The sequence below is a fragment of the Erigeron canadensis genome, chromosome 9 (assembly GCF_010389155.1).
Source record: "Erigeron canadensis isolate Cc75 chromosome 9, C_canadensis_v1, whole genome shotgun sequence".
NCBI classification, from domain to species: Eukaryota; Viridiplantae; Streptophyta; class Magnoliopsida; order Asterales; family Asteraceae; genus Erigeron; species Erigeron canadensis.
Genome location: NC_057769.1, coordinates 4,206,724 through 4,227,476, shown reverse-complemented (window position 1 = coordinate 4,227,476; position 20,753 = coordinate 4,206,724). Strand labels below are relative to the sequence as shown.

Genomic DNA, 20,753 nt, shown 5'->3' with positions numbered 1-20,753 from the left:
TACCTAAGATAGGTGCTGCATAATTTACATAACCTTTTCCCATATAATAAAGTATAATATTACACATATTATAATTTAATATATTATTTTCTGCCAGATAGACAAAAGAAACAACATCCAATAACAGCCAGCGAAGAGTCCACAATCATAACAAATTACTATCAAATATTCCACACTTCCATCCCCACCAGCTATCTTCTCAATTTTCAGGTCAAACCCCATAGTCATTTCTCCAATTTCTTCATATCATTTTCAAATTAATGGGTAAAGGAGGTGGTTGTTTTCCTAGCAAAAACAAACCACCCGAACCGGATCAGAATCCAGAAAATCCCAATCCGAATTCTGATCCGGTTCCGGTAGTTACCAACACACACAACACCCCATATCCATCCATAACAACAACAACACTGAACCCCGAAACCAAGAAGTTAAAAATCTTTATAGTCTTTTATTCAATGTACGGACATGTTGAAAGCCTGGCAAGGAATATTAAAAAAGGAGTAGACGAAATAGATGGAGTTGAAGGTGTTCTGTTTCGAGTACCCGAAACATTGTCACAAGAGACATTGTTGGCAATGAAAGTGCCCATGAAAAGTGATGATGATATTAAAGAGATATTGGATGCTGAGGAATTGTTGGAAGCTGATGGATTGTTGTTCGGGTTTCCGACAAGGTATGGGACTATGTCGGCCCAAATGAAGGCGTTTTTCGACACGACGGGTGGGTTGTGGAAAGAACAGAAGTTGGCTGGAATTCCGGCTGGGTTTTTTGTTAGTACTGGGACACAAGGTGGCGGCCAAGAAACAACTGCGTATGTTTTCCTTCTTGCCTAATCAGTTGGTTCACATGTTTTGTGTTTCGATTCCAGAATTTAATGTTTGTGAACAGGATTGCTAATAAAGTACAAGAAATTATTATCACAGTATGTTTGTATTATTAATTAATTAAGTTAAATAATTATACCTTTTCGTCAAAAAGTTAGCATTCATAATCATTAATTCGTACTAGTAAGTAGTAAATGCATTTAGTAAAAATGTTGAAAACTTAAAGTGAGAAGATTTACTGTGATATTATCACAACTAAAATTATATTAATCAAGGCAAATCTCTTGTCTTATAAAAGTTGTTTGCACATTTTTGTTACCCAAGTTTGTGTTGTTAAATTTTGTTACTTTGGATCTTTAATTGTTACATAGCGTTTACAATAGCTTTTTTAATATGAGATTGGTCGATATGTTTGTAGATGGACAGCAATAACACAACTAGCACATCATGGAATGATATATGTTCCAATTGGATACACATTTGGAGCCGGAATGTTCAAAATGGACTCAATTCGAGGTGGCTCTCCGTATGGAGCCGGTGTATATTCAGGTGATGGCACCAGAGAACCAAGCCAAACCGAACTTGAACTTGCACTACATCAGGGCAAGTATATGGCCATGATTGTCAAACGGTTTGGACCAGCCCAATAAAAACAAATGGGCTAGTCAGCATTCAAAAGAAGATATATGTGATAAAAGTGTAGAACACAAATTGATATATACCAGCAATATACAACTTTCAATATAAAAGGTATACAAATAAAAAATTATGAGATTTATTGGATTATTACTATAGAAATATGTGAAACCTATTATTATCTCCATTTATTCTTCTTTCCATTTGTTCATTTGTATTGTGTGTTGACAAGGAAGAAAAAGAATTTTCATATACTATTTTATTAATTTTATCCATGATTTTGTTCTAGTAAAGTGGTTATATAATATGTTTGTATTGTGCTTTTATGTGATGGAAATTTATAACTGATTCATTAACAATCGGTATTCGAACAAATAGTGATGATGTTACTTGAACAGTTGAACATAATCCTCACGAGAGTAATTTGTTTTACGTAAACTGGTTGTACAAAGTTTGTTACAATGTTATCCGTTATTTATATGTGCCTTTTCGTAACCTGGGTTTAACAATTTACCTCTCATATGTTAGACCTATAAAGGTTTCCATAAATTACCGTACATCCCAACACATCAATAACAAATGCTCAAGTCACAAAGGCCAGCCAACAAGTCAAATTCTCATACAAGATAAATCATAAATTATCACTTGAATAAACATAAGTGTAGATACAAGTAAAACGTAATAGTACGGGGATATCCCAATTCATCAGACAACCCCAATAACTTGCCTAAATAATGAACTTTTTGTGTTTGACCTAAATTTTTATTTAGTGGCTTAGTTTATTTTAGCTTAAAACTTATTGGTTACGAACTCTGCAAGAGGTAAAAGCAAAAAAGTTATATTTTTTTCTTTCGCCTAATTTGTTTTGTTGTATAAATTTTATCATTCTAACGCCTTGCTAATTTGATTAATGAAATATTCTTTTAAAGACTACGAGATTATATAATACTTTAACAGGTGTATTACTAGATTTTAGACTCGTGCTCAACACTAGACGCGGGGTTTACGATATTATTATAAGCAAAATATGAAAGAAGTAGATATAGTCATATATATAACTTTAATAAGGTCTTAGAATCCGCTTTCATGAAATATTCTTGATCGGATAAAACTTTAACTAAACTTGTGAAGGTTCTACGCAGTGTGGTGAGAGTAAATATTTTTGCTTAGTGACAATCTCACACATGACACCTTTTTATGATACTTTTTGTATATGGTTTAATCGTTAGAGAAGATGACACAATTTGTGACATTAACTCCTGCTGTAAACAAAAAAAAAAAAATTCCTACTTTTATGTGTATTTTAAATTATTGAAAAAGGGCTTAATACCTACAGATGTACCCATCATGAGTATTGTCTTTCTCATATGAAGAGGATTTATTCGATACATCTTATAAAATTCAGACGGTTGAGGGTATAACTTTATGTTACAAATCTGATTATCCCATTATAGAAATGTTACTTTTTGTATGTTGTGTTTGATATTTCAAACTTTCATTTAAAAAAACTAAAAGTTGTAATATATTAAACCAGATTAATTTTATATAAAATAAAAGTTTGATTTCTCAATAAAGAGTTTAACTAAATAAAATATGTATTAATTATTATAATTATTATTATATAAATATAAGAATATATTACATATTTTATATTTTATATACCAAATACTTAAAAGATCAGAGATAAGTTAAAAATATATGTTTAACTTTAACATCAAGATTTGTCATTTGTGTGGACAAAATATCCCCGCGAAATTCCAACGTCAAAAAAAAAAAAATGTATATAAAAAAAAATCATTTTGGATAAAATTAACCAAAATATTTGATAGAAGGATTCTTCATTTCTTCAACAAAAAATGGAAACTTTACTAACTCTAAACCCATTAAAACCAACCCATTTCTTCAAACACCCAAATTCAAGAATTTATTATAATCCCATCATCACCAAAAACCAAAAATTTTGTTTCTTTTCAACAGTTTCTTGTAAACTAACATCACAGACATCTAAAGAAACAACCCAAAACAATAAGGTTGTGGTTCCTGGTGCAGCACCACCTTTGTCAGAGGAAAACGGGCCGAAACCGCCGAATTTCGGACCGAAAAAGACTAATGGGATGGTTGTTAAAAGATTAACCAAAAGGGTATTGTCAGTTCTTGCTAATTTGCCTTTGGCTCTTGGTGAAATGTTTGCCATTGCTGGTTTGATGGCTTTAGGTATGTGTTTATATATGTGAATTTGTGATTCAAGATTGTGGTTTGACTTTTTAAAGTCAAACTGGTTGCTTTATGAAGTTGGATATTGTATGAATTTGATTTTTTTTGAAGAATGTTTTAGCTGTGTTTAAGTAAAACAAGGAGTAGTTTAAGTTAGAGTAAGATTAGTAGTAAACATTCTTGAATTGCTGTTTGTAGCTCATTTGACAATTTTCTAGGTTTGACTAAGAAAAAAGTCAAGTTACAACTTTTAACAACTATACCTGATTCCGCCGTGTACATACCCCTACCCGAAGTTTGAGAGACTACTTTCAAAAACACCTTTAACAAATGCGTGGGAGTAAATAATGTATGTGTAGTAAATAGGTTACTACTTGAAGTAGGAGGTTAGGAAACATTGAAGTATAGAATTTTGAATTTTGGGTAAGGGTCCTTATTTGTATGAAAGTTTGCAGCTTTAGATTATGAAAGAAAGAAAATGTGGATGTGGTACTTTTCTTACATCAATTGATAAGTGTACAGTGTACTTAGTATGTAAATATGATGAAAACAGGACACGAGTTTATGGGGCTAACTTTGACCCTCAACATTGACTAGACTATAAATATGTTAGATGCGTAACAAATCGATACTGAAAGGAGAGAATACTGATACAAACCCATCCCAATAGCCTTACATCGAGCCATAAGGTAGATCGTAGATGTAGAACTCACTCCCATAAGCTAGCTCAAAGGAGGAAGGGACACCTAGACTTATAAACCATTAATTAATCCCATACTTGGCCGAGGTGGGTTTATAACAATACCCCACCCTCTGAAGAGCCAACGTACTAGTTGGTCACAGTTGGCACCCTTCTTCTTTTGGATCCAAGCCACCATTCCATAGGCCAGCACTCCGAGCTCGTTGGTCACGGCTATGTTGGTCACGATTGACACCCTTCTTTTTCCGGGTCCAAGTCACCACTCCGAGTGTTGTAACCTTAAAAGGTAGGGTTAAATCTGGTACCAGTTGATACGAACCTTTCTCGATACTTTTCGTTGCACAATAAGTACTTAAATAAAAGACTTCATTATTTTCTAAAAAGTATAAACTAATATCATATATATGATATTGAAATTATATGCTTAGGAGTCTAAGACGATGTGTGCTTGAAGAACATCCCATGTTCCACATGAGATATACTTAAAAACAAATGAAAACTTGATAAGTTCTAAACTTGCAGGTACTGCAATAGATCAAGGTGAGGCTCCAGAATTCTACTTCCAAAAATACCCCGAAGATAATCCAGTTCTTGGGTTCTTTACATGGAGATGGGTACTTACTCTCGGGTTTGATCATATGTTCTCATCCCCTGTTTTCCTTGGAACGTTAATTTTGTTGGGTGCATCGCTTATGGCTTGCACTTACACCACGCAAATTCCCATGGTCAAGGTAGCAAGAAGGTAAGGGTTAAAGTTCCATAACTTTTAATGAGTGGGTTCATTAAGTTATCAAGGCTTACAGGGGGTTCATATATATTTGACCTGAAATGTACACTAAATCACACTAGAATTTTGGAGAGAAAAATTTGTTCAACGTGTTCAACTGCACCTTCTCTGGTGTATGTAGCTCCGTCATGCCTATTTACACTCATAGATGAGTTAGCTTCAGATTCGGTTTTCCATTTTCAAATCATGACAAGGAACAAAAGTCATGTATTTGCTAATAGGTTAACTTGGGACAGTAGTACAATAGAAAAATATAGCACCCGGTAGAAAACCTCATACGTTTAATTGCAAAACTAACATTTGGACTTTGGAGTATTGTTAATAGGCAATCACTAAATTCTTTGAAGTTTTTATAGCACATTAACATAGTCAACTTTATGCCGAATTATACTGACATTCTTTTCTAATGTAGTAATGTGGTGTGCGATTTAATATTTCCGTTGGTCGTTTGTTGTCCCGTAACACTTCCCAGATCGAAAGTTATGCGTGTGTTACTGCGTGTTTGCCATGTTCTTACTGTTATACAAAAATGTCCATGTCAGTCATTCACCCTGTCCACTATTTTTGACGCTCAAATATATCCTTATCCCTTTTGAAGTTGAAAGTTTGCCATTTGACACTGAAAGGCCAATGCAGATTCGTTTCAGAAGTGTTCTAGTTTATGAACTTAGTCTAGGATTTTCCATAACACAGGTGGTCTTTACCATATTTATTTTGATATGCATCAAGTTATAAAAATTAAATTATGATTAAAGTGCCAGTATTTTGGATATCATGTTATTGATATCTCTTACCTGCTAAGAAAACATTTTCTTGCCTTGTCTAAAATCAGGAGTCCCTTCTTACTAGTTGTTCAACTTGAACCATTTTACAGATGGTCTTTCTTACATTCGGCTAACACAATTCGAAAGCTAGAGTTCTCAGATTCTCTGCCCAAAGCCTCGATTCAGGACTTAGGCGTCATTTTGTCGGGTGCCGGATATGAGGTATATAAAGGGGTGTTTGACTTGCATTCTAGAACTGTTTATTTGATAGCTGCAACGAGCAGTCGTAATTATCAGTATTTGTTATCTGGATAAACAAATTCTGTTTTTGATTATTTGGATAATTAGATGTCAAATACTCAGTTTCATGCCAGCAGTCTACAATTTCTGCTTTTAGTTATCTAAATCTTTTATAGTTAAAGAGTATCTGAGGCATATTGTAATAACCATAAGTTTCACTTTAGGTATTCTTGAAAGGACCATCTTTATATGCCTTCAAAGGGATGGCTGGTCGGTTTGCTCCAATTGGCGTGCACTTGGCTTTACTTTTGATAATGGCTGGTGGAACCTATACTGCTACTGGAAGTTTTAGAGGTTCTGTGACAGTTCCACAGGGGTTAAACTTTGTTATGGGAGATGTATTAGGACCAAACGGATTCCTCTCTACCCCTACAGAAGCTTTTAACACCGAGGTTCATGTTAACCGGTTCTACATGGACTACTATGACAGTGGAGAGGTAAGAAACTGAGAATAGTTGTTTTTAGAGGATGGAAAAATAGGCGGGCCAGTGAGCAGGTCAAAATGTGTAATGTACAAGGCAAAACCTTTTGCTCAAAGAGTTTAACGAAAGGTAGAAAAAACGGTAAAATAAAATCAATTATTAGCTTAAATGGAAATGATTCAAAGTAGCCCAACAATTGTATTGTAAGCTTTTTAATAATTTTCTTCAAGAAAATAATTTACCTCTAAGTACATATAGATCTTTTTTAATCATATTCAGAATATTTATCATTTGTAAAAGGATTGGACAATCCTTGTTTCGGGGCCAACCCAACCTATGCAACATTAAAAATGTTTTGACCAAACCCATTTTAAGCGTTACCAACCTGTCTGACCCGCCAATTATGCCACCTCAACTCTAACTTCTGAGACTCCATATAGATGAGTTTTCAGACTTTGAAAGCTTGAAAAACAAAAAGGCCAATACTTATCGTGTTTCATCTGCTTTAATGTGGTATAGGTGTCTCAGTTTCACACCGATCTTTCTTTGTTTGATATCGATGGGAAGGAAGTGATGAGGAAAACAATAAGTGTGAATGATCCTTTAAGATATGAAGGAGTTACCATATATCAAACAGATTGGAGCATTTCTGCACTTCAAATACTCAAAGACGGTGAAGGCCCTTTTAATTTGGCTGTTGCTCCTTTAACCATCAATGGAGATAAGAAGCTTTATGGAAGCTTTCTGCCCGTAGGAAATACTGATTCTCCAAATGTCAAGGGAATGTAAGATTTAGCCTTTTATGTCTTTTTAGAGGAGGCCATATGACTCGTTTCCGTTTGATGATTTATATATTAGGTCATACTTTTGACCCGTCTTTTATAAGCTAGTTATATTTTTTAACCCTTTAGAGATATAACATAACCCAAAGTCAATTTGATCAATTCATAAGTGAATGTGTCAAAATTGCCAGCTTTTCAAATGAAAATTTTGAATGTCCCAAAGTGACTTCAATCTTGACTTCCAGTTAAATTCATCATCTTATTTGGTTCTTGTTTTCTCATTTGTGAAACCAGATCAATGCTCCTTCGTGATCTTCAGTCCGTTGTGTTATATGATCAAGAAGGGAAATTTGCAGGGGTTCGTAGGCCTAACTCTAAACTTCCAATTGAAATCGACGGTATAAAAATTGAAATAGTAGATGCAATTGGAAGCAGTGGGCTTGATATGAAGGTAATGCTGCAAATTTAGCTGCATAATGTAAACTTCACTGTTCCTTATCAAATTGGGCAGGTTTGACAGGTTGGGTGACCAATCAAAACTTATTAGGTCGGATTGGGTTGATGCAAAATACTTTTTGTCCAGAGTTTTAGTGTTTTTTCGTGTATGAATAGTTAAAGAGGTTAATCTGATTACACAAGTTTGACCCATTTGACCTTAGAGATAAAAGGATAACCCGAATCAAGCCATTTGTTGGTATATTTGTCGAAGTTCTCACTTCTGCTATTTATTGATTCTAACGGCACGAAATTGCATGTGCACAGACTGATCCTGGCGTGCCCATTGTTTATGCTGGATTTGGTGCGCTAATGCTTACAACTTGCATTAGTTATTTGTCTCACACACAGGTAAGAATCAGAAGAAAAAAATTGTCAAACTGAACACGCTTCATTCTTCACTTTATTCACGGTTCATTTTGACAGATATGGGCATTACAAGATGGAACAACTGTAGTAATCGGAGGAAAGACTAACCGAGCAAAGGTTGAGTTTCCCGAGGAGATGAACCGTGTACTTGATAGAGTCCCAGAAATAAACGAAACTTCTGATGTTATTTGTGGCTAACGTACATCCATCTCCAGTTCAAAAAACAGACAGGTCACTTTTCTGACAAGCAGTTTGATTTACTCGAATATACAAGTACATACATTATATGGAACCAAGATTACATCACACTCGAACGGCCTCATTCAATTTATTGGGCAGTCTCGCGGCTAAAGAGACATCAACCTCCACATTTTGCATAATACCAAAATTTGTTGAGAGACTGTATATACATTTCTTGTGTACGATTAAGTATAAATATACACGATAGCAAGAGTGTTATGTATAAGCAACATTATTTCAAAAACTTTTACACCACAAGAAATATAGTTAAGGAAATAGTTTTTGCTGCTTTTTGGATGTATGTTTATAAATTAAAGGGATAATGACATACGAATGTAACCACTTATGACAAAATGGTTACGTAATGTAGTAACCTACTCAGGTAGCTATGTAATGTATGCACCTATGTTTTTTGGCTATATCATGTGAAATATGTACGGACCTTACATAGTATAGCAAAAAAAATACATAGGTCTTTACATTGATTGACCCAAATAAAAAGGTCATTACATAGTATAGCCAAAAAAACATAGGTGTATACATTACATAGCCATTTGAGTAGATTACTACATTACATAACCATTTTGTCATAGATGGTTACATTCATATGCCATAATCCATAAATTAAAAGGAAAGTAATGAACAGTTTCAAATGTCACATACCAAATATATTGGTATTTGGGTATATTATTAAGGAGAAAGTTATTTATAAAAAAAAAAATAGATTGTAAAGAAAACGCGCCAGGTAGGGGTCGAACCTACGACTTTCTGCTTAGGAAACAGACGCTCTATCCACTGAGCTACAGGCGCTTGTTTGTTTTGTTATGATGTTTCTACCAATAAATTCTCTATTATTTTTATTATTATTTAGTTAAAAAATATAACAAGTAGTACATGAATTTTATCAATAAACCAATAAGAATATGACTTTCTATATCAATTTTTATTCATGTGGATAATTATAGTTGAATTTTGACGGTCTTTACGAATGCTACACTTAGATCAATTAGTACCACAATTATTATGACCATACGGACTCACAAAATAAAAAACTACAAGCTTATATATTTAAATTTTGCTTAAGGCAGTTAGAGAAATATATTTTATGTTTCATGTGTGAGGATGGTATTTCACCGCGCATAAGTCTTATGCGATGTGTGTTCTACTTATTTTGTGTTTTATGTGTAAGGATGAAACAAACATTAAACACTTTTAATTTTACTTTCTTTTTTTTTTCTCCCTTTTTGTCATCCTTGTATTGTACTCACAATAATAACATGAATCGTAATGTGTATCGAAAATCAGTCAAAAATGATCATCTTTGAGAATCATGTAGTGATACAAAGACTAACAAATGCAAATACATACACCACTACACTTTTCCTATCAATCGGCAAAACACATAATGCCATATCGATAAATATTGAGTACCAAAGACCTAAATGCATTGCTCCTTAATCCTTATAAGTCTCAAAACTTTATGTAGTGTTTTGAATTTTGATGTAAATTATCATCTACAACTAATAAATCAACTTGTGTTTAATTTTTTAAACCTAACAGATTTTTCTTTATAAACTACAAATGATACTGTCGCATGAGAGGCTTAGACATAGAACAAAGTGGACGATTACACAGGACCCATTTCTTTTAAGGGCCACGTTTTTTTAAAAATTATATATATATACACTTTATTATATGTTATATATAGTATCGTTACTTTTAATAATTAACTATAAGCATTTTGATTGGCTAATTAAGATGTTGCGTAAGCACGTATATTTGTTTTTACGTCGCCGGTCAAACTCGTCGCTCCTAGCGTAGGCCTATTTTTTGGCCCTTCCTAGGCCCGAAGTTTTTTAGGGCCGGTTGTGTATTGTCGGATGAATAATAACTTTATGTTTTGGATTTGAAACACATATATATGAATTAGAAAAACATCCATTATTTTTGCAAATTAGGCAAACACTCGTAAGCATTTCCATCACCAACTCTTGTCAAAATCTTGAAAACCTTTTGCTCTTGGAGTCTTGTCTTATCGAGTGGTCCTCCATGTATATTTCAATTCTTTGTAAGAAAGTATTTGGACTTTGGAGTGTCGAGACTACTAATGTTTATTCATTTCATGTGTTTTCATGGAATTTCTAAAGAACGAATAAGCTCTCTGAGTAATCATGACAAATTACTATATAATACACCATTCTTTACTAAATTGGGGTAATAAAACTAGGTAATGAATACCATCCTAATTAACCATATTTTTATGTAACTTCCGTTTCTCACTCTCATTCGGTTTATATATATAACTTCCAAATGATTTATCTCAATATTTCTTACAACATCCAATATATAATATATAACATAAAATACATATGTCAATCAATGATAAAACTCAAGAACGGATAATCTGTGTATAAAATATTTCGTATATATATATATTATAGTTTAGCTATAGTCATAGTTATTAAATATAATTACTATGATATCGATCTTAACATTTATAAAAAATAAAATTCCTTTTAATTTGTTTCAAGATGACCAAAAATATTTCATTTCTTATAATGGGATATGTTAGCATTTCATAAATATTTTTTAAATAAAATGTATAATTTAGTTAACTAGTATTTAATTGATATATATTTATAAACTAAGCAACATTAATGATGAAAGGAATACTAAGGAATACTCATTATTTCTTGTATTTTTTGGCATTCCCTTTCCCATTGTCATTCCTTAACATGAACCAAGCATATTTGATCTTAATTACCCTATATATACAATTGATATCATCCGAGGAGTGTTTTTAGTATGAAATTTGGTCCCCAAATAAACAAAACATGTCTCATCCATACAATTCATGTTATTCCTAGGAATGTTTTTAGTATGAGGTCGATTTGGTCCTCAAAAACAATAAAAATATATTGCATCCAATGACCATCTCATAACTAATTCATATTATTGTATCTTCTTCTAAACATTTTTTTCAAATTTTGTCATAATTAATTTCTACTACCATCTAAAAACAGCAAAACTCCAAACACCCATACATACATATATTTTCAATAACAATAACGAATTTAAGTAACAAAAATCGGCCAAACTATTTCAATACATTCCCCTGAATCCCTGTTAATATTACCCGTTTAAGCCCCTCTTTTTCATTTTAGAAAACAAAATAATTACAAACCGGCCAAACATGAAAAGGGGAGAACAAAGGTGACCACCCTCTCCAATTCTCTCGATCAGTTTTCTCTTTTTGGTTGTTTATATATATATATATGTGTGTGGATGTTGTTTGAATTGTGTTGTGGTGAATTTGAAATGTGGGGATATTTAAGACAATCTACATCGAATAAAAACGATAGCAACAACAACAACAACATAGATCATTGTACACCCAACATTCGTAGAATACCTTCTTATAAAGATTTCAATCCTCAATCCCTTAAGGATGTCGAAAGTCTCATCGACGGTGATAACTATGCTTCCAATTTGGATCCCATTAAAGAAGAACAAGACCATCCCGATAATGAAGCCAAGAGACCGTCCGTTTTCCACCGTGTCAGTCTCGCTTATCAGTTTACGCGTGCCTTCGCTGGTCGACCTAAAGCTGACCCTGATGAATACATTTCATTAGATTCTCCAAACAAAGCCAAAGAGGCCGCTGATGAATCTGTTAAAACGTTAGGAACGACAACAGAGTCAGGTATATATGTATAACTGTATAATGCATGTAATATATAGCTTTTATTATTATAATACATGCATCATGCATGTACTATATATAAAGTTATTTATTTTATATATAAATAACGGTCGGGTCGTGTGTGTATATATACAGACACCTGGCTCCGCTCTAGTGTCAGTGACAAACCTTTGAAGCCGGCCGCAGGCCAACGAATCAAAGTGCCTGGAGGGGATAAACGAGTGGTTGTATACACCACGAGCCTCCGGGCGGTTCGTTCAACCTTCAATGACTGTCACACCGTCCGATCCATATTACAAGGATTCCGTGTCCCAGTCGACGAAAGGGATCTATTAATGGACTCCTCGTTCTCAGACGAGATACGAAAAATGATGGCTCAAATGGGGCAAGGCAAAAGAAAGGTCACATTGCCTCGGGTTTTCATCGGCGGAAGGTACATTGGAGGGGCAGAAGAAGTGATGGAACTGCATGAAACCGGTGAATTGCAAAAAGTATTGTCAGGTTTGCCGGCGGTGGCTCCCGGAATTTGTGAAATTTGTGGTGGATTTAGATTTGTATTGTGTAATGAATGCAATGGAAGCCATAAGTGTCACATAGAAGATGGTGGTTTTAGGACATGTATCATGTGCAATGAAAATGGTCTCATAAGGTGCCCTACCTGTTTAAGCAGTTAAAATTTGATTATACTTTTTGTTACCATAACTTGGATTAATTAGTCAAAGGAAATCATCATATATAACATTTCTTTCAAAATTTTTGGTTTATATTTTATGTTCTTGGAGTTTTATTTTGCTAGAGGATGGAGGTTATTGTATGATACATCATTTTATCATAGAAAATTTAACATTGTACTTCCTTTTGCTTGAAAAGATTGAGGTTAATCAAGTAGATTCTGATATAGTGAAGAAAAAAGGAGGATTATTGAACTTATTGATTATTCAGCATATAATTGCAAGTTGAATAGAAACAAGAAAAAATAAATAAATCATAAATTTTACAACCCAAGATATCAAGGGCTAGCCCAACTAAAAAAGCAAATGGGTCAAATTTGTAGAAATTAAGGTAGCTCCCTGATACAGTAATACCCAATGGATAAACTTTCTAAGTTGTTCAATTTAAATAGATTTTTAGTTTAGTTTAGAAATATAGACTTAGTATCACAATTTAGGATTCAGATAATAAATCGAATAAAAGAAAAGACAAGAACCAATATGTCACCAAAGATGCACTAAAATGTTTCATTATGGCACGAGTTTGATTTGATCGTTCGCCCAATCAAGTAGATTTAAGTTTCATTGAGGACTTTTTGTGTCGTGTTAGGGGGATTTCTTGGTCGGGCCTATAGTGACAATTTGTAAGACTATAGTGACAATTTGCCTATGACAAGTTTTAAGAATATCCATCAGGAATTCAACCATATTACACCCTCTTTTTACTTAATAAAGATGATTACGATATGACAATTGACAAAGTATGCTACACCTCTCGCTGTCGAATCGCGACACGAAGTTTCCAACAAAATCACCTTTCAAAAAAAAAAAAATTGACTGTTATTACACAGGCCGGCTCTTGGACAAGGAAAAAAAAAACTTAAGCCCAGGGCCCAAACTTGTGAGAGGGAGCAAAATGTTGTCCAACAGTTTATTTATATGGGTTAGCATAAAGACTTATGCTCCAGCCCAAGTTTTATCATAGGTGGTTTTTTTTTTTTTTTTTTTTTTTTTTTTTTTTTTTTTTAATTAGAATAACAATAATATAGAATTGTTCTAAATGACTATGTCTCTAAACATTATGCTAAGGACGTTTGTTATAGGCCGTCCGACCCACGTCCAAAGTGATTTTGGACGTAGATGCTATAACTACGTCACGTCTACGGGTTGCGTCCGGTTCGTTTGTTCTTGGTTTGGAAGAGTTGGACTCGATGTGGTGGTGGGATCACTTGCACTATCCGTTGCGATTATAAAGAAAAGATTTTTTTCAAACAAATTTCATGAAATGGCTAGTTTCATGTTTTTCTTCTTTTCTTTTTCTACTCCTGTTTATACAACTTACACAACCCTTTTAACTCACAACAATTTACTTCAACGCATTTTAAATATTTTATAAAAACCTATATAATATAAAAACACTTTACAGCTTACACCCAAATTTGGTTATGGACTCGTAATTTGTGATTCAAAATCGAAGATAAATTCTGCCATTAACTTAACTTGGGCCCTCGCTATTAATAATAAGGGGATTAGGTGAACACAATCAAAGTCCATACAGTCCAAAAAAATGCACTGTACTCGCATATTAATTTGGATATAAGTTTTATCAAATTGTCATAGATAGTTAAAGTTAGAACAGCTTTAATTATTATATTACACTCAAAAATTAATATTCATACTTGAATTTCAAATTTTAATCAAATAATATGACCTATTAAAAAGTAAACCTTTTAGGTTTTTTATTTATTTATTTATTTATTTATTATTATTTATTATTTTTTTATCTTTGAGACATTCTTGGTATCATCATGGAAACTGGAATAATAACTAGACATAAATTCAAGATTTTTCCCTTTTGAATTTTTATTTGGGTATGGCCAAAATAAATCAAAGATTTTGTGAAAACCTTATAAAAAACCTAAAAAAAAACTTCTATAGTTAAAGCCTTCTTAAAATGTTATATAAAATAATAATGTCAAAAATTAAATCCTGCCATAACATATTATAATGAGACTATATATATAAGCAAGAAACCAGATGTAAAATTAAATGTGTTTTTCCAGTGAGATTGTAATGATAATTGATAATATAAGCTGAATTAAGCTCAATAATGCACTTATCATTTCCCTTTTAAAGTACATAACTTAAAATTTTCACTCAAATACTAATAATAGATGCAATTGGTCTATCAAAGTTTTGCTTCAAAGAAAATATGATGATGATGATCTATGAGTGATATAAGATGGCCACTCTACATCTCTAAATTGGGAGAGATCTTAGCCAACAAGACATGCTTTTTTGTCACAATCTACCATTTTGACTTCTTACCAAAAATTCGAATCCTTCCTTTTAATAGAGAGACAAAATACAATGTGTATTTAATCCTTATGAAACTTGTTTAATTTGTTCGAATTTATTTTGAAAGCTCCAAATATTCAAAGTATAAATCTTGTATATGTAAATGATCGAACATGAGTGATTAGCAGATTTCACCCTTCACTTTACTCAGCTTAAATATTAAGTTACTCTATATCGGGTCTTCAAAAGATAAAGGAAAACATGTACACCTTATAATGAAAGATTGTTAAAAGAACATGTAACATGATATGAACCCCACATATTGTCATTATACTTTAATTTCCCAAGCATCAATACACCCAATTTCCATAATAATACAAGGCCCCCACTTCCAATTGCAACACGAAGAAGATACAAATCATGCATCAAAAAAATAAAAGCAAGTGCTTTTTGGTAGCAAGTGTCATCCTAAATCATGACTTTCATATCACACAGTAGTCCAAAGTGTCGGTTTTGATCTGCTTGTTGATAAGGCTAAGCTATAAATTACTTTATTTGATTTTTTCTAGTTTTATGGTCATCATCTTTTATAGATTTTTTCAAAACGTGACCAATTCGTTAACTATATTGCTCTACCAATTCGTTACATTAATCCTATAAGACTAAGAGGAGTGGGAAGAAAGGGAGGGAGGGAGGGAGGGGCGACTTGCGCCATGTATCATGTGGTGTAAGAAGAGTTGCTCCATAAAAAAGGTAGAAGTGAGTGAATTTTGGAGAGTGAGACGACTTGCACCATGTGGCATGTGGGGTAAGAAAGTATTGAATATATATAGAGGGAGAAGAGAAAATAATCCCTACATTATATAAATTTCACTTCAAAATTTGTTAGTTATTGCCTATGTGGCATGCTTAAAAATGCAAGAAAGCCCAAAAATCATTACAATATTGCTCCTTGGAAGGTCTACGGATTAGTTATGCTTTCAAGAAGTTCAAATTTTCGAAAATTTGAATATGTAAACACATAACAGATCAATTTTAGCATGGCTTCACTAAACCATGTTTCAATTAGAAATTTGCGTCCAAATAATAAGCCATGTATGATAACGGTTAGAATTTGCGGCTATGGAAGCAACCTCTATATGGCGATGTTAATAACATAAGTAGTATTGAGATGATCCTGATGGACGAACATGTAAGTATTCATTGTTTGTGAATTTTTCTTTTTTGATTAGATTACTTTTTAACATAACTTTCTTTCGAATTTATAACTAGCTTTTTAACATTCTAATGTATAAACATTTTCATTTTGACAGTTTGATAAAGTGGTTGTTGTTGCAACAATCGGTTTTATTCCAACCGACCAGTTATGGTATTCAATGGAATGTGTGAACTGTTCTCAAGAAGTTAAGTTGACCGATCTCTACATGGATGCAATCGACATTATTGATGCTTTAAGGGACAACAAAATGTGGATTTGTTGTTCATGTAACAAAGAAGGAGTTCTCATCAATCCTAGGTATATATTTATATTTCATATTAAAACTCTATAATCATTAAGTTGTGTGGTAAAATTGTATCTCTATTTTTTTTTTGGTAGGTTTAACGTGCAAGTTAGGATTGTAAATGCCACTGGTGCTATTGGAGTTAAAATGAATGATCAAAAAATTTCAAATCTTATACAAAGAACGACCTATCAAATTTGTGATGAAAATTACGATGTATATTTGGTTTATTTTAGTGCTAAATAAGACTTTTCTATGCATTTTAAGTCATTAATTTTTTTTAAAATGGTCATTAGTTGTAATAGGAGTACATTTACTTCGCTACATGCATGCTTGAACTGGTGTTAAAGAAATTATTTAAGGTTATAGCGCATGCACGTGGGTCTATATATCAAAGTGGGAGAAAATTCATAATACCTATCACATCCAGGTAACCAACATAATCCTTCTTATATGCGCCTACTATGGGCAATCCATTTTATAATTTCTCTCCGGCGTGCAATGTACGCGTTTTAAGCCCTCGTGTATCATTAATAAATCTCAAGGTATATCTAGAATTCTTCTTCTTTAAATTAATCAACTCATAAGAATATTTTTATTATATCCAACTCAGTTATATTTATTCATTGATACAATCTTAAAATAAAGTTTAAGAAAAATTATTTAGGTTGTTCGTGCATCGCACGGGGTCTAAGCACTAGTAATAATAATAAAAGGAATATTCTTTGTCTTTTTCTTGATCCACGCAAAAGTCAAAAGAGGAGGGGCGATTTGTGGAGGTCGCCTGAAAGGGGAGTTGCCGAAGGGGGGCGACTTTAGGCAACTTTGGGCGAGGAACCACTCCTTTCGGTCTAACGTTTGAGGGTATAAGACAAAAGAACACATACGAATTAGAAATTAAAAAATAAATAAAGAGATTATACCTTCTATAATATATGACAATTGAAGAAGTCCACATGAATCTGAATTAGAATAACATTCACTGACATCTTGTATCATAAAGAAGAATCTATCGATCACTAAAAAGATTAAATTAAGTACAGTCAAACCTAATTCAAGATTTATAGAGAGGAATATGTACATTTTTAATACATAGAGAGTATGATAACATATCAAAAACATTTATCAAGACTATAAATATTGGGTAAGCTTTTTGCAATCATGCAAAGCTTTTGGTAATATACTAATATGGTTACCTCATGGTTATAAACTAATTAACTTAAAAAAATTTTAAACAATGCTGATATTTTTGTTATTATACGTAGATTCTCGCATATTGGCTTATATATTATTCAAAACCAATATATAAAGTCATCACTATGTAAGTATGTCTTTAACATGTGATGCTCTCAATTCATTTTTTTTGTTTGTGAAATATATTTTAGATCTTGTGTACGTAGGCATAGTAAAAAGACTTATCTTGATTAAACATACCAGTGAAAATTTTGGGAACTTTTATTCGAGTTTGTAGTCAAAACCTCTTAATAGAAACAATCTATAAACTGCTAAGCCATGAATAAAATCAGACAAAGATTCTTTTCTAATCAATCACTAATGGGAAATATCAATGTCGAAGTATAAGTTTTACTTGCTTTTGATGTGTAAATGTCTATATTTCATTCATGAATTTATAACAAGGATTGCCAATCTTTTGTAAAGAGAATAAACAAAAGTGTGTTATGTTTTCTACCTATATTTGTGCTAGTTAGTAAAACCCTCATTAAACGTAACATTACCTATTCCTTGCAATAATTATCTACCTAATTTAAGTACTATATCGCCATCTAACTTTCAAGAAAATAGTAGTTTTTACGTCAATTCCTTTAAAGTTTTGAATTTATGGTGGAGCCTGGAGAGTGTTATGAATTTCCCAGAAAGTAAATCCAACTATTAAACTTGTACATATATAAACACCCCTTTTGATGTTAAATATTAAATTAAAATACCATAGAATTACACATCAAGTTTCATTTCTGTTGGGTTAAAATGGAGCAAAATAATGTAACTAGGATTCTACCAAACATAACCTCAAAGTTGTGATTAACACATAATAAATTGTTATATATAAAAATTAAGCATTCCTTAAAGTAATTATCAACCATCATATCATATAAATATTTATATTTATATTTACCTATGATATTCTAACTAGTCTTTAGTCTCATCCGATAGACAGATTGATTCAAATCATGTCTTGTAGATTCTGTTTCAATATGTTTTGAGACTTTATGATAATTTATAGATATTCGTCAAACTAAATAAATTGATTACATATAAAACAAATATATTATAGAATGTTAAAAGTTGTTTAATATCTCCTTACACCTATTGAAAAAATATTACTTGCTATTGAATAATACATAAAAAATAATTTGATTAAAGAAAAAAATACGTATGTAATAATTTATATTTAATCAAATATTGTATGTAGATAAAAAATAGTTTTAACTATTGAGCATAATTTTAGACCTACTAGCTGGAAAAAACAATCCTTTCAAACACATTTTACTTGCCCGAATATACATGTCTAAAAATTTCTTTTCAGATGTGTGACATCAGTTAATTGAATACCATCTTTTTATATAATAGAAGACCGTTACTTTAATAAGTTATTAAATAATTGCAGTTTTCTATTCCTCAAAATTAATTAAATCACCACATGTTTAAATTAATTTATATTTAATCACTTGGTCTTAAATCAAGTGGCCACCTGAGGACTGGGGCCCTTTTTGGCGGTTATGAGAGAGGGAATATTGGCTTGGAGACCAGAAATTGAATATCAATTTCTCATGGTTTCAGACATTTCCCTCTTCAGACATGTGCGAGGTGTGTTATCGCACCCTTGGTCTCTAGGGGTTCCTTCGGGTTCCAACTGCTAGTATACTACCCGTTTGGATATCACTGTTAGGGTTCGAACCACTAACCAACTAATAGCCCATTCTAAAAAAAGTTTTATTTTTTTGTTTTTTATCACCAATTTACACTTTAATCCAACAGAGAACTATTTGATACTTTGTTGCATGATATATATCCAATAACAAAATATAACTGAAAATTAGAGATTAAGATTAATACGAATTAATATTTATATTAATATTTTATTATATTATTTAAATGTAAGCTGTAATTATAATATAATAATCTTTATCTATTATTCTTATTTTATCTTTATCGTTATTTTTTATAATAAATAAAAAGCAATAGCTAATATATATATATATATCCAATAGAATAATAACTAATATTTATACTAATAATACGCTCTATCTTATAAATACAAAATTAATTAAGTAAAAATAAATAAAATTCAATGTAAATTTTATAAGATTTTTAAGTTATTTACAGTTATTATTTTTTAAAGTTTTTTTTAGTAACTTTTATGACACATATAAGAAAAATAAAACATGTTAAAACATCAAATTAATAAGAAACACCCATAATATTGTCATATTCAAATTAATTGAGAGATATATAGTAAAAAACGATAAATTGATAGAAACCGTTTGATCCCATGTACCGAATAATATATATAGTATATTTCATCTAAGTTAATATATTATTTCTAATAGTACAAATAAAAATTTTAATACATCACATGTAACATTAAAACAAATAAAATAGTAGTGACTTATTAAACTGTTTAATATTCAAGTATCGCTAATTATATCACAGTTTATAACTTTGATGAACATATTATAATTTCGTAATATTTAAATATCACTAAGCATGTTACAGTAAACAATTTCGATAAACATATTCTAAAAATATATCTCAATATTAAAAAGTCAAAGTTTTAATATATATATATATATTTATTAACAAAAATAGTAAACTAATTATTAAATTAATATAAACTAACATTCAATATTGATAATGTCGTAAGACCCTTGTATTAAACCAAATATAAAATATAGATCAAAAAAAAATGTCAAGAGTGGGATTTGAACCCACGCCCTTTCGGAACAGGTCCTTAACCTGGCGCCTTAGACCAACTCGGCCATCTCGAC

General features: G+C 31.9%; 3 protein-coding genes and 2 non-coding genes across 5 annotated transcripts; 3 read left to right on the top strand and 2 right to left on the bottom strand.

The window, feature by feature from the left end:
• Positions 1 to 136: 136 nt before the first annotated feature.
• On the top strand, positions 137 to 1,782 carry LOC122582316 (probable NAD(P)H dehydrogenase (quinone) FQR1-like 1). The gene is made up of 2 exons (XM_043754686.1): positions 137 to 811; positions 1,243 to 1,782. The coding sequence occupies exons 1-2, from the start codon at positions 261 to 263 to the stop codon at positions 1,472 to 1,474; spliced, it is 783 nt and encodes a 260-aa protein (XP_043610621.1). The 5' UTR covers positions 137 to 260; the 3' UTR covers positions 1,475 to 1,782.
• A 1,482-nt stretch (positions 1,783 to 3,264) lies between these two features.
• Positions 3,265 to 8,825, top strand: LOC122581739 (cytochrome c biogenesis protein CCS1, chloroplastic). Its single transcript, XM_043754008.1, has 8 exons — positions 3,265 to 3,674; positions 4,897 to 5,116; positions 6,036 to 6,147; positions 6,390 to 6,662; positions 7,167 to 7,432; positions 7,724 to 7,880; positions 8,192 to 8,275; positions 8,351 to 8,825. Exons 1-8 carry the CDS (start codon positions 3,317 to 3,319, stop codon positions 8,489 to 8,491), a joined length of 1,611 nt encoding a protein of 536 aa, XP_043609943.1. The 5' UTR covers positions 3,265 to 3,316; the 3' UTR covers positions 8,492 to 8,825.
• A 445-nt stretch (positions 8,826 to 9,270) lies between these two features.
• TRNAR-CCU lies at positions 9,271 to 9,343 on the bottom strand. The gene has a single exon. It is a non-coding gene; the product is annotated as a tRNA-Arg (tRNA).
• Positions 9,344 to 12,385: 3,042 nt separating this feature from the next.
• On the top strand, positions 12,386 to 12,910 carry LOC122581583 (uncharacterized protein At5g39865; the record flags this gene model as incomplete). Its single annotated transcript, XM_043753818.1, has 1 exon — positions 12,386 to 12,910. A coding segment is annotated over one exon (525 nt), but the record flags the coding sequence as incomplete, so codon positions are not given.
• Positions 12,911 to 20,672: 7,762 nt separating this feature from the next.
• Positions 20,673 to 20,753, bottom strand: TRNAL-AAG. The gene has a single exon. It is a non-coding gene; the product is annotated as a tRNA-Leu (tRNA).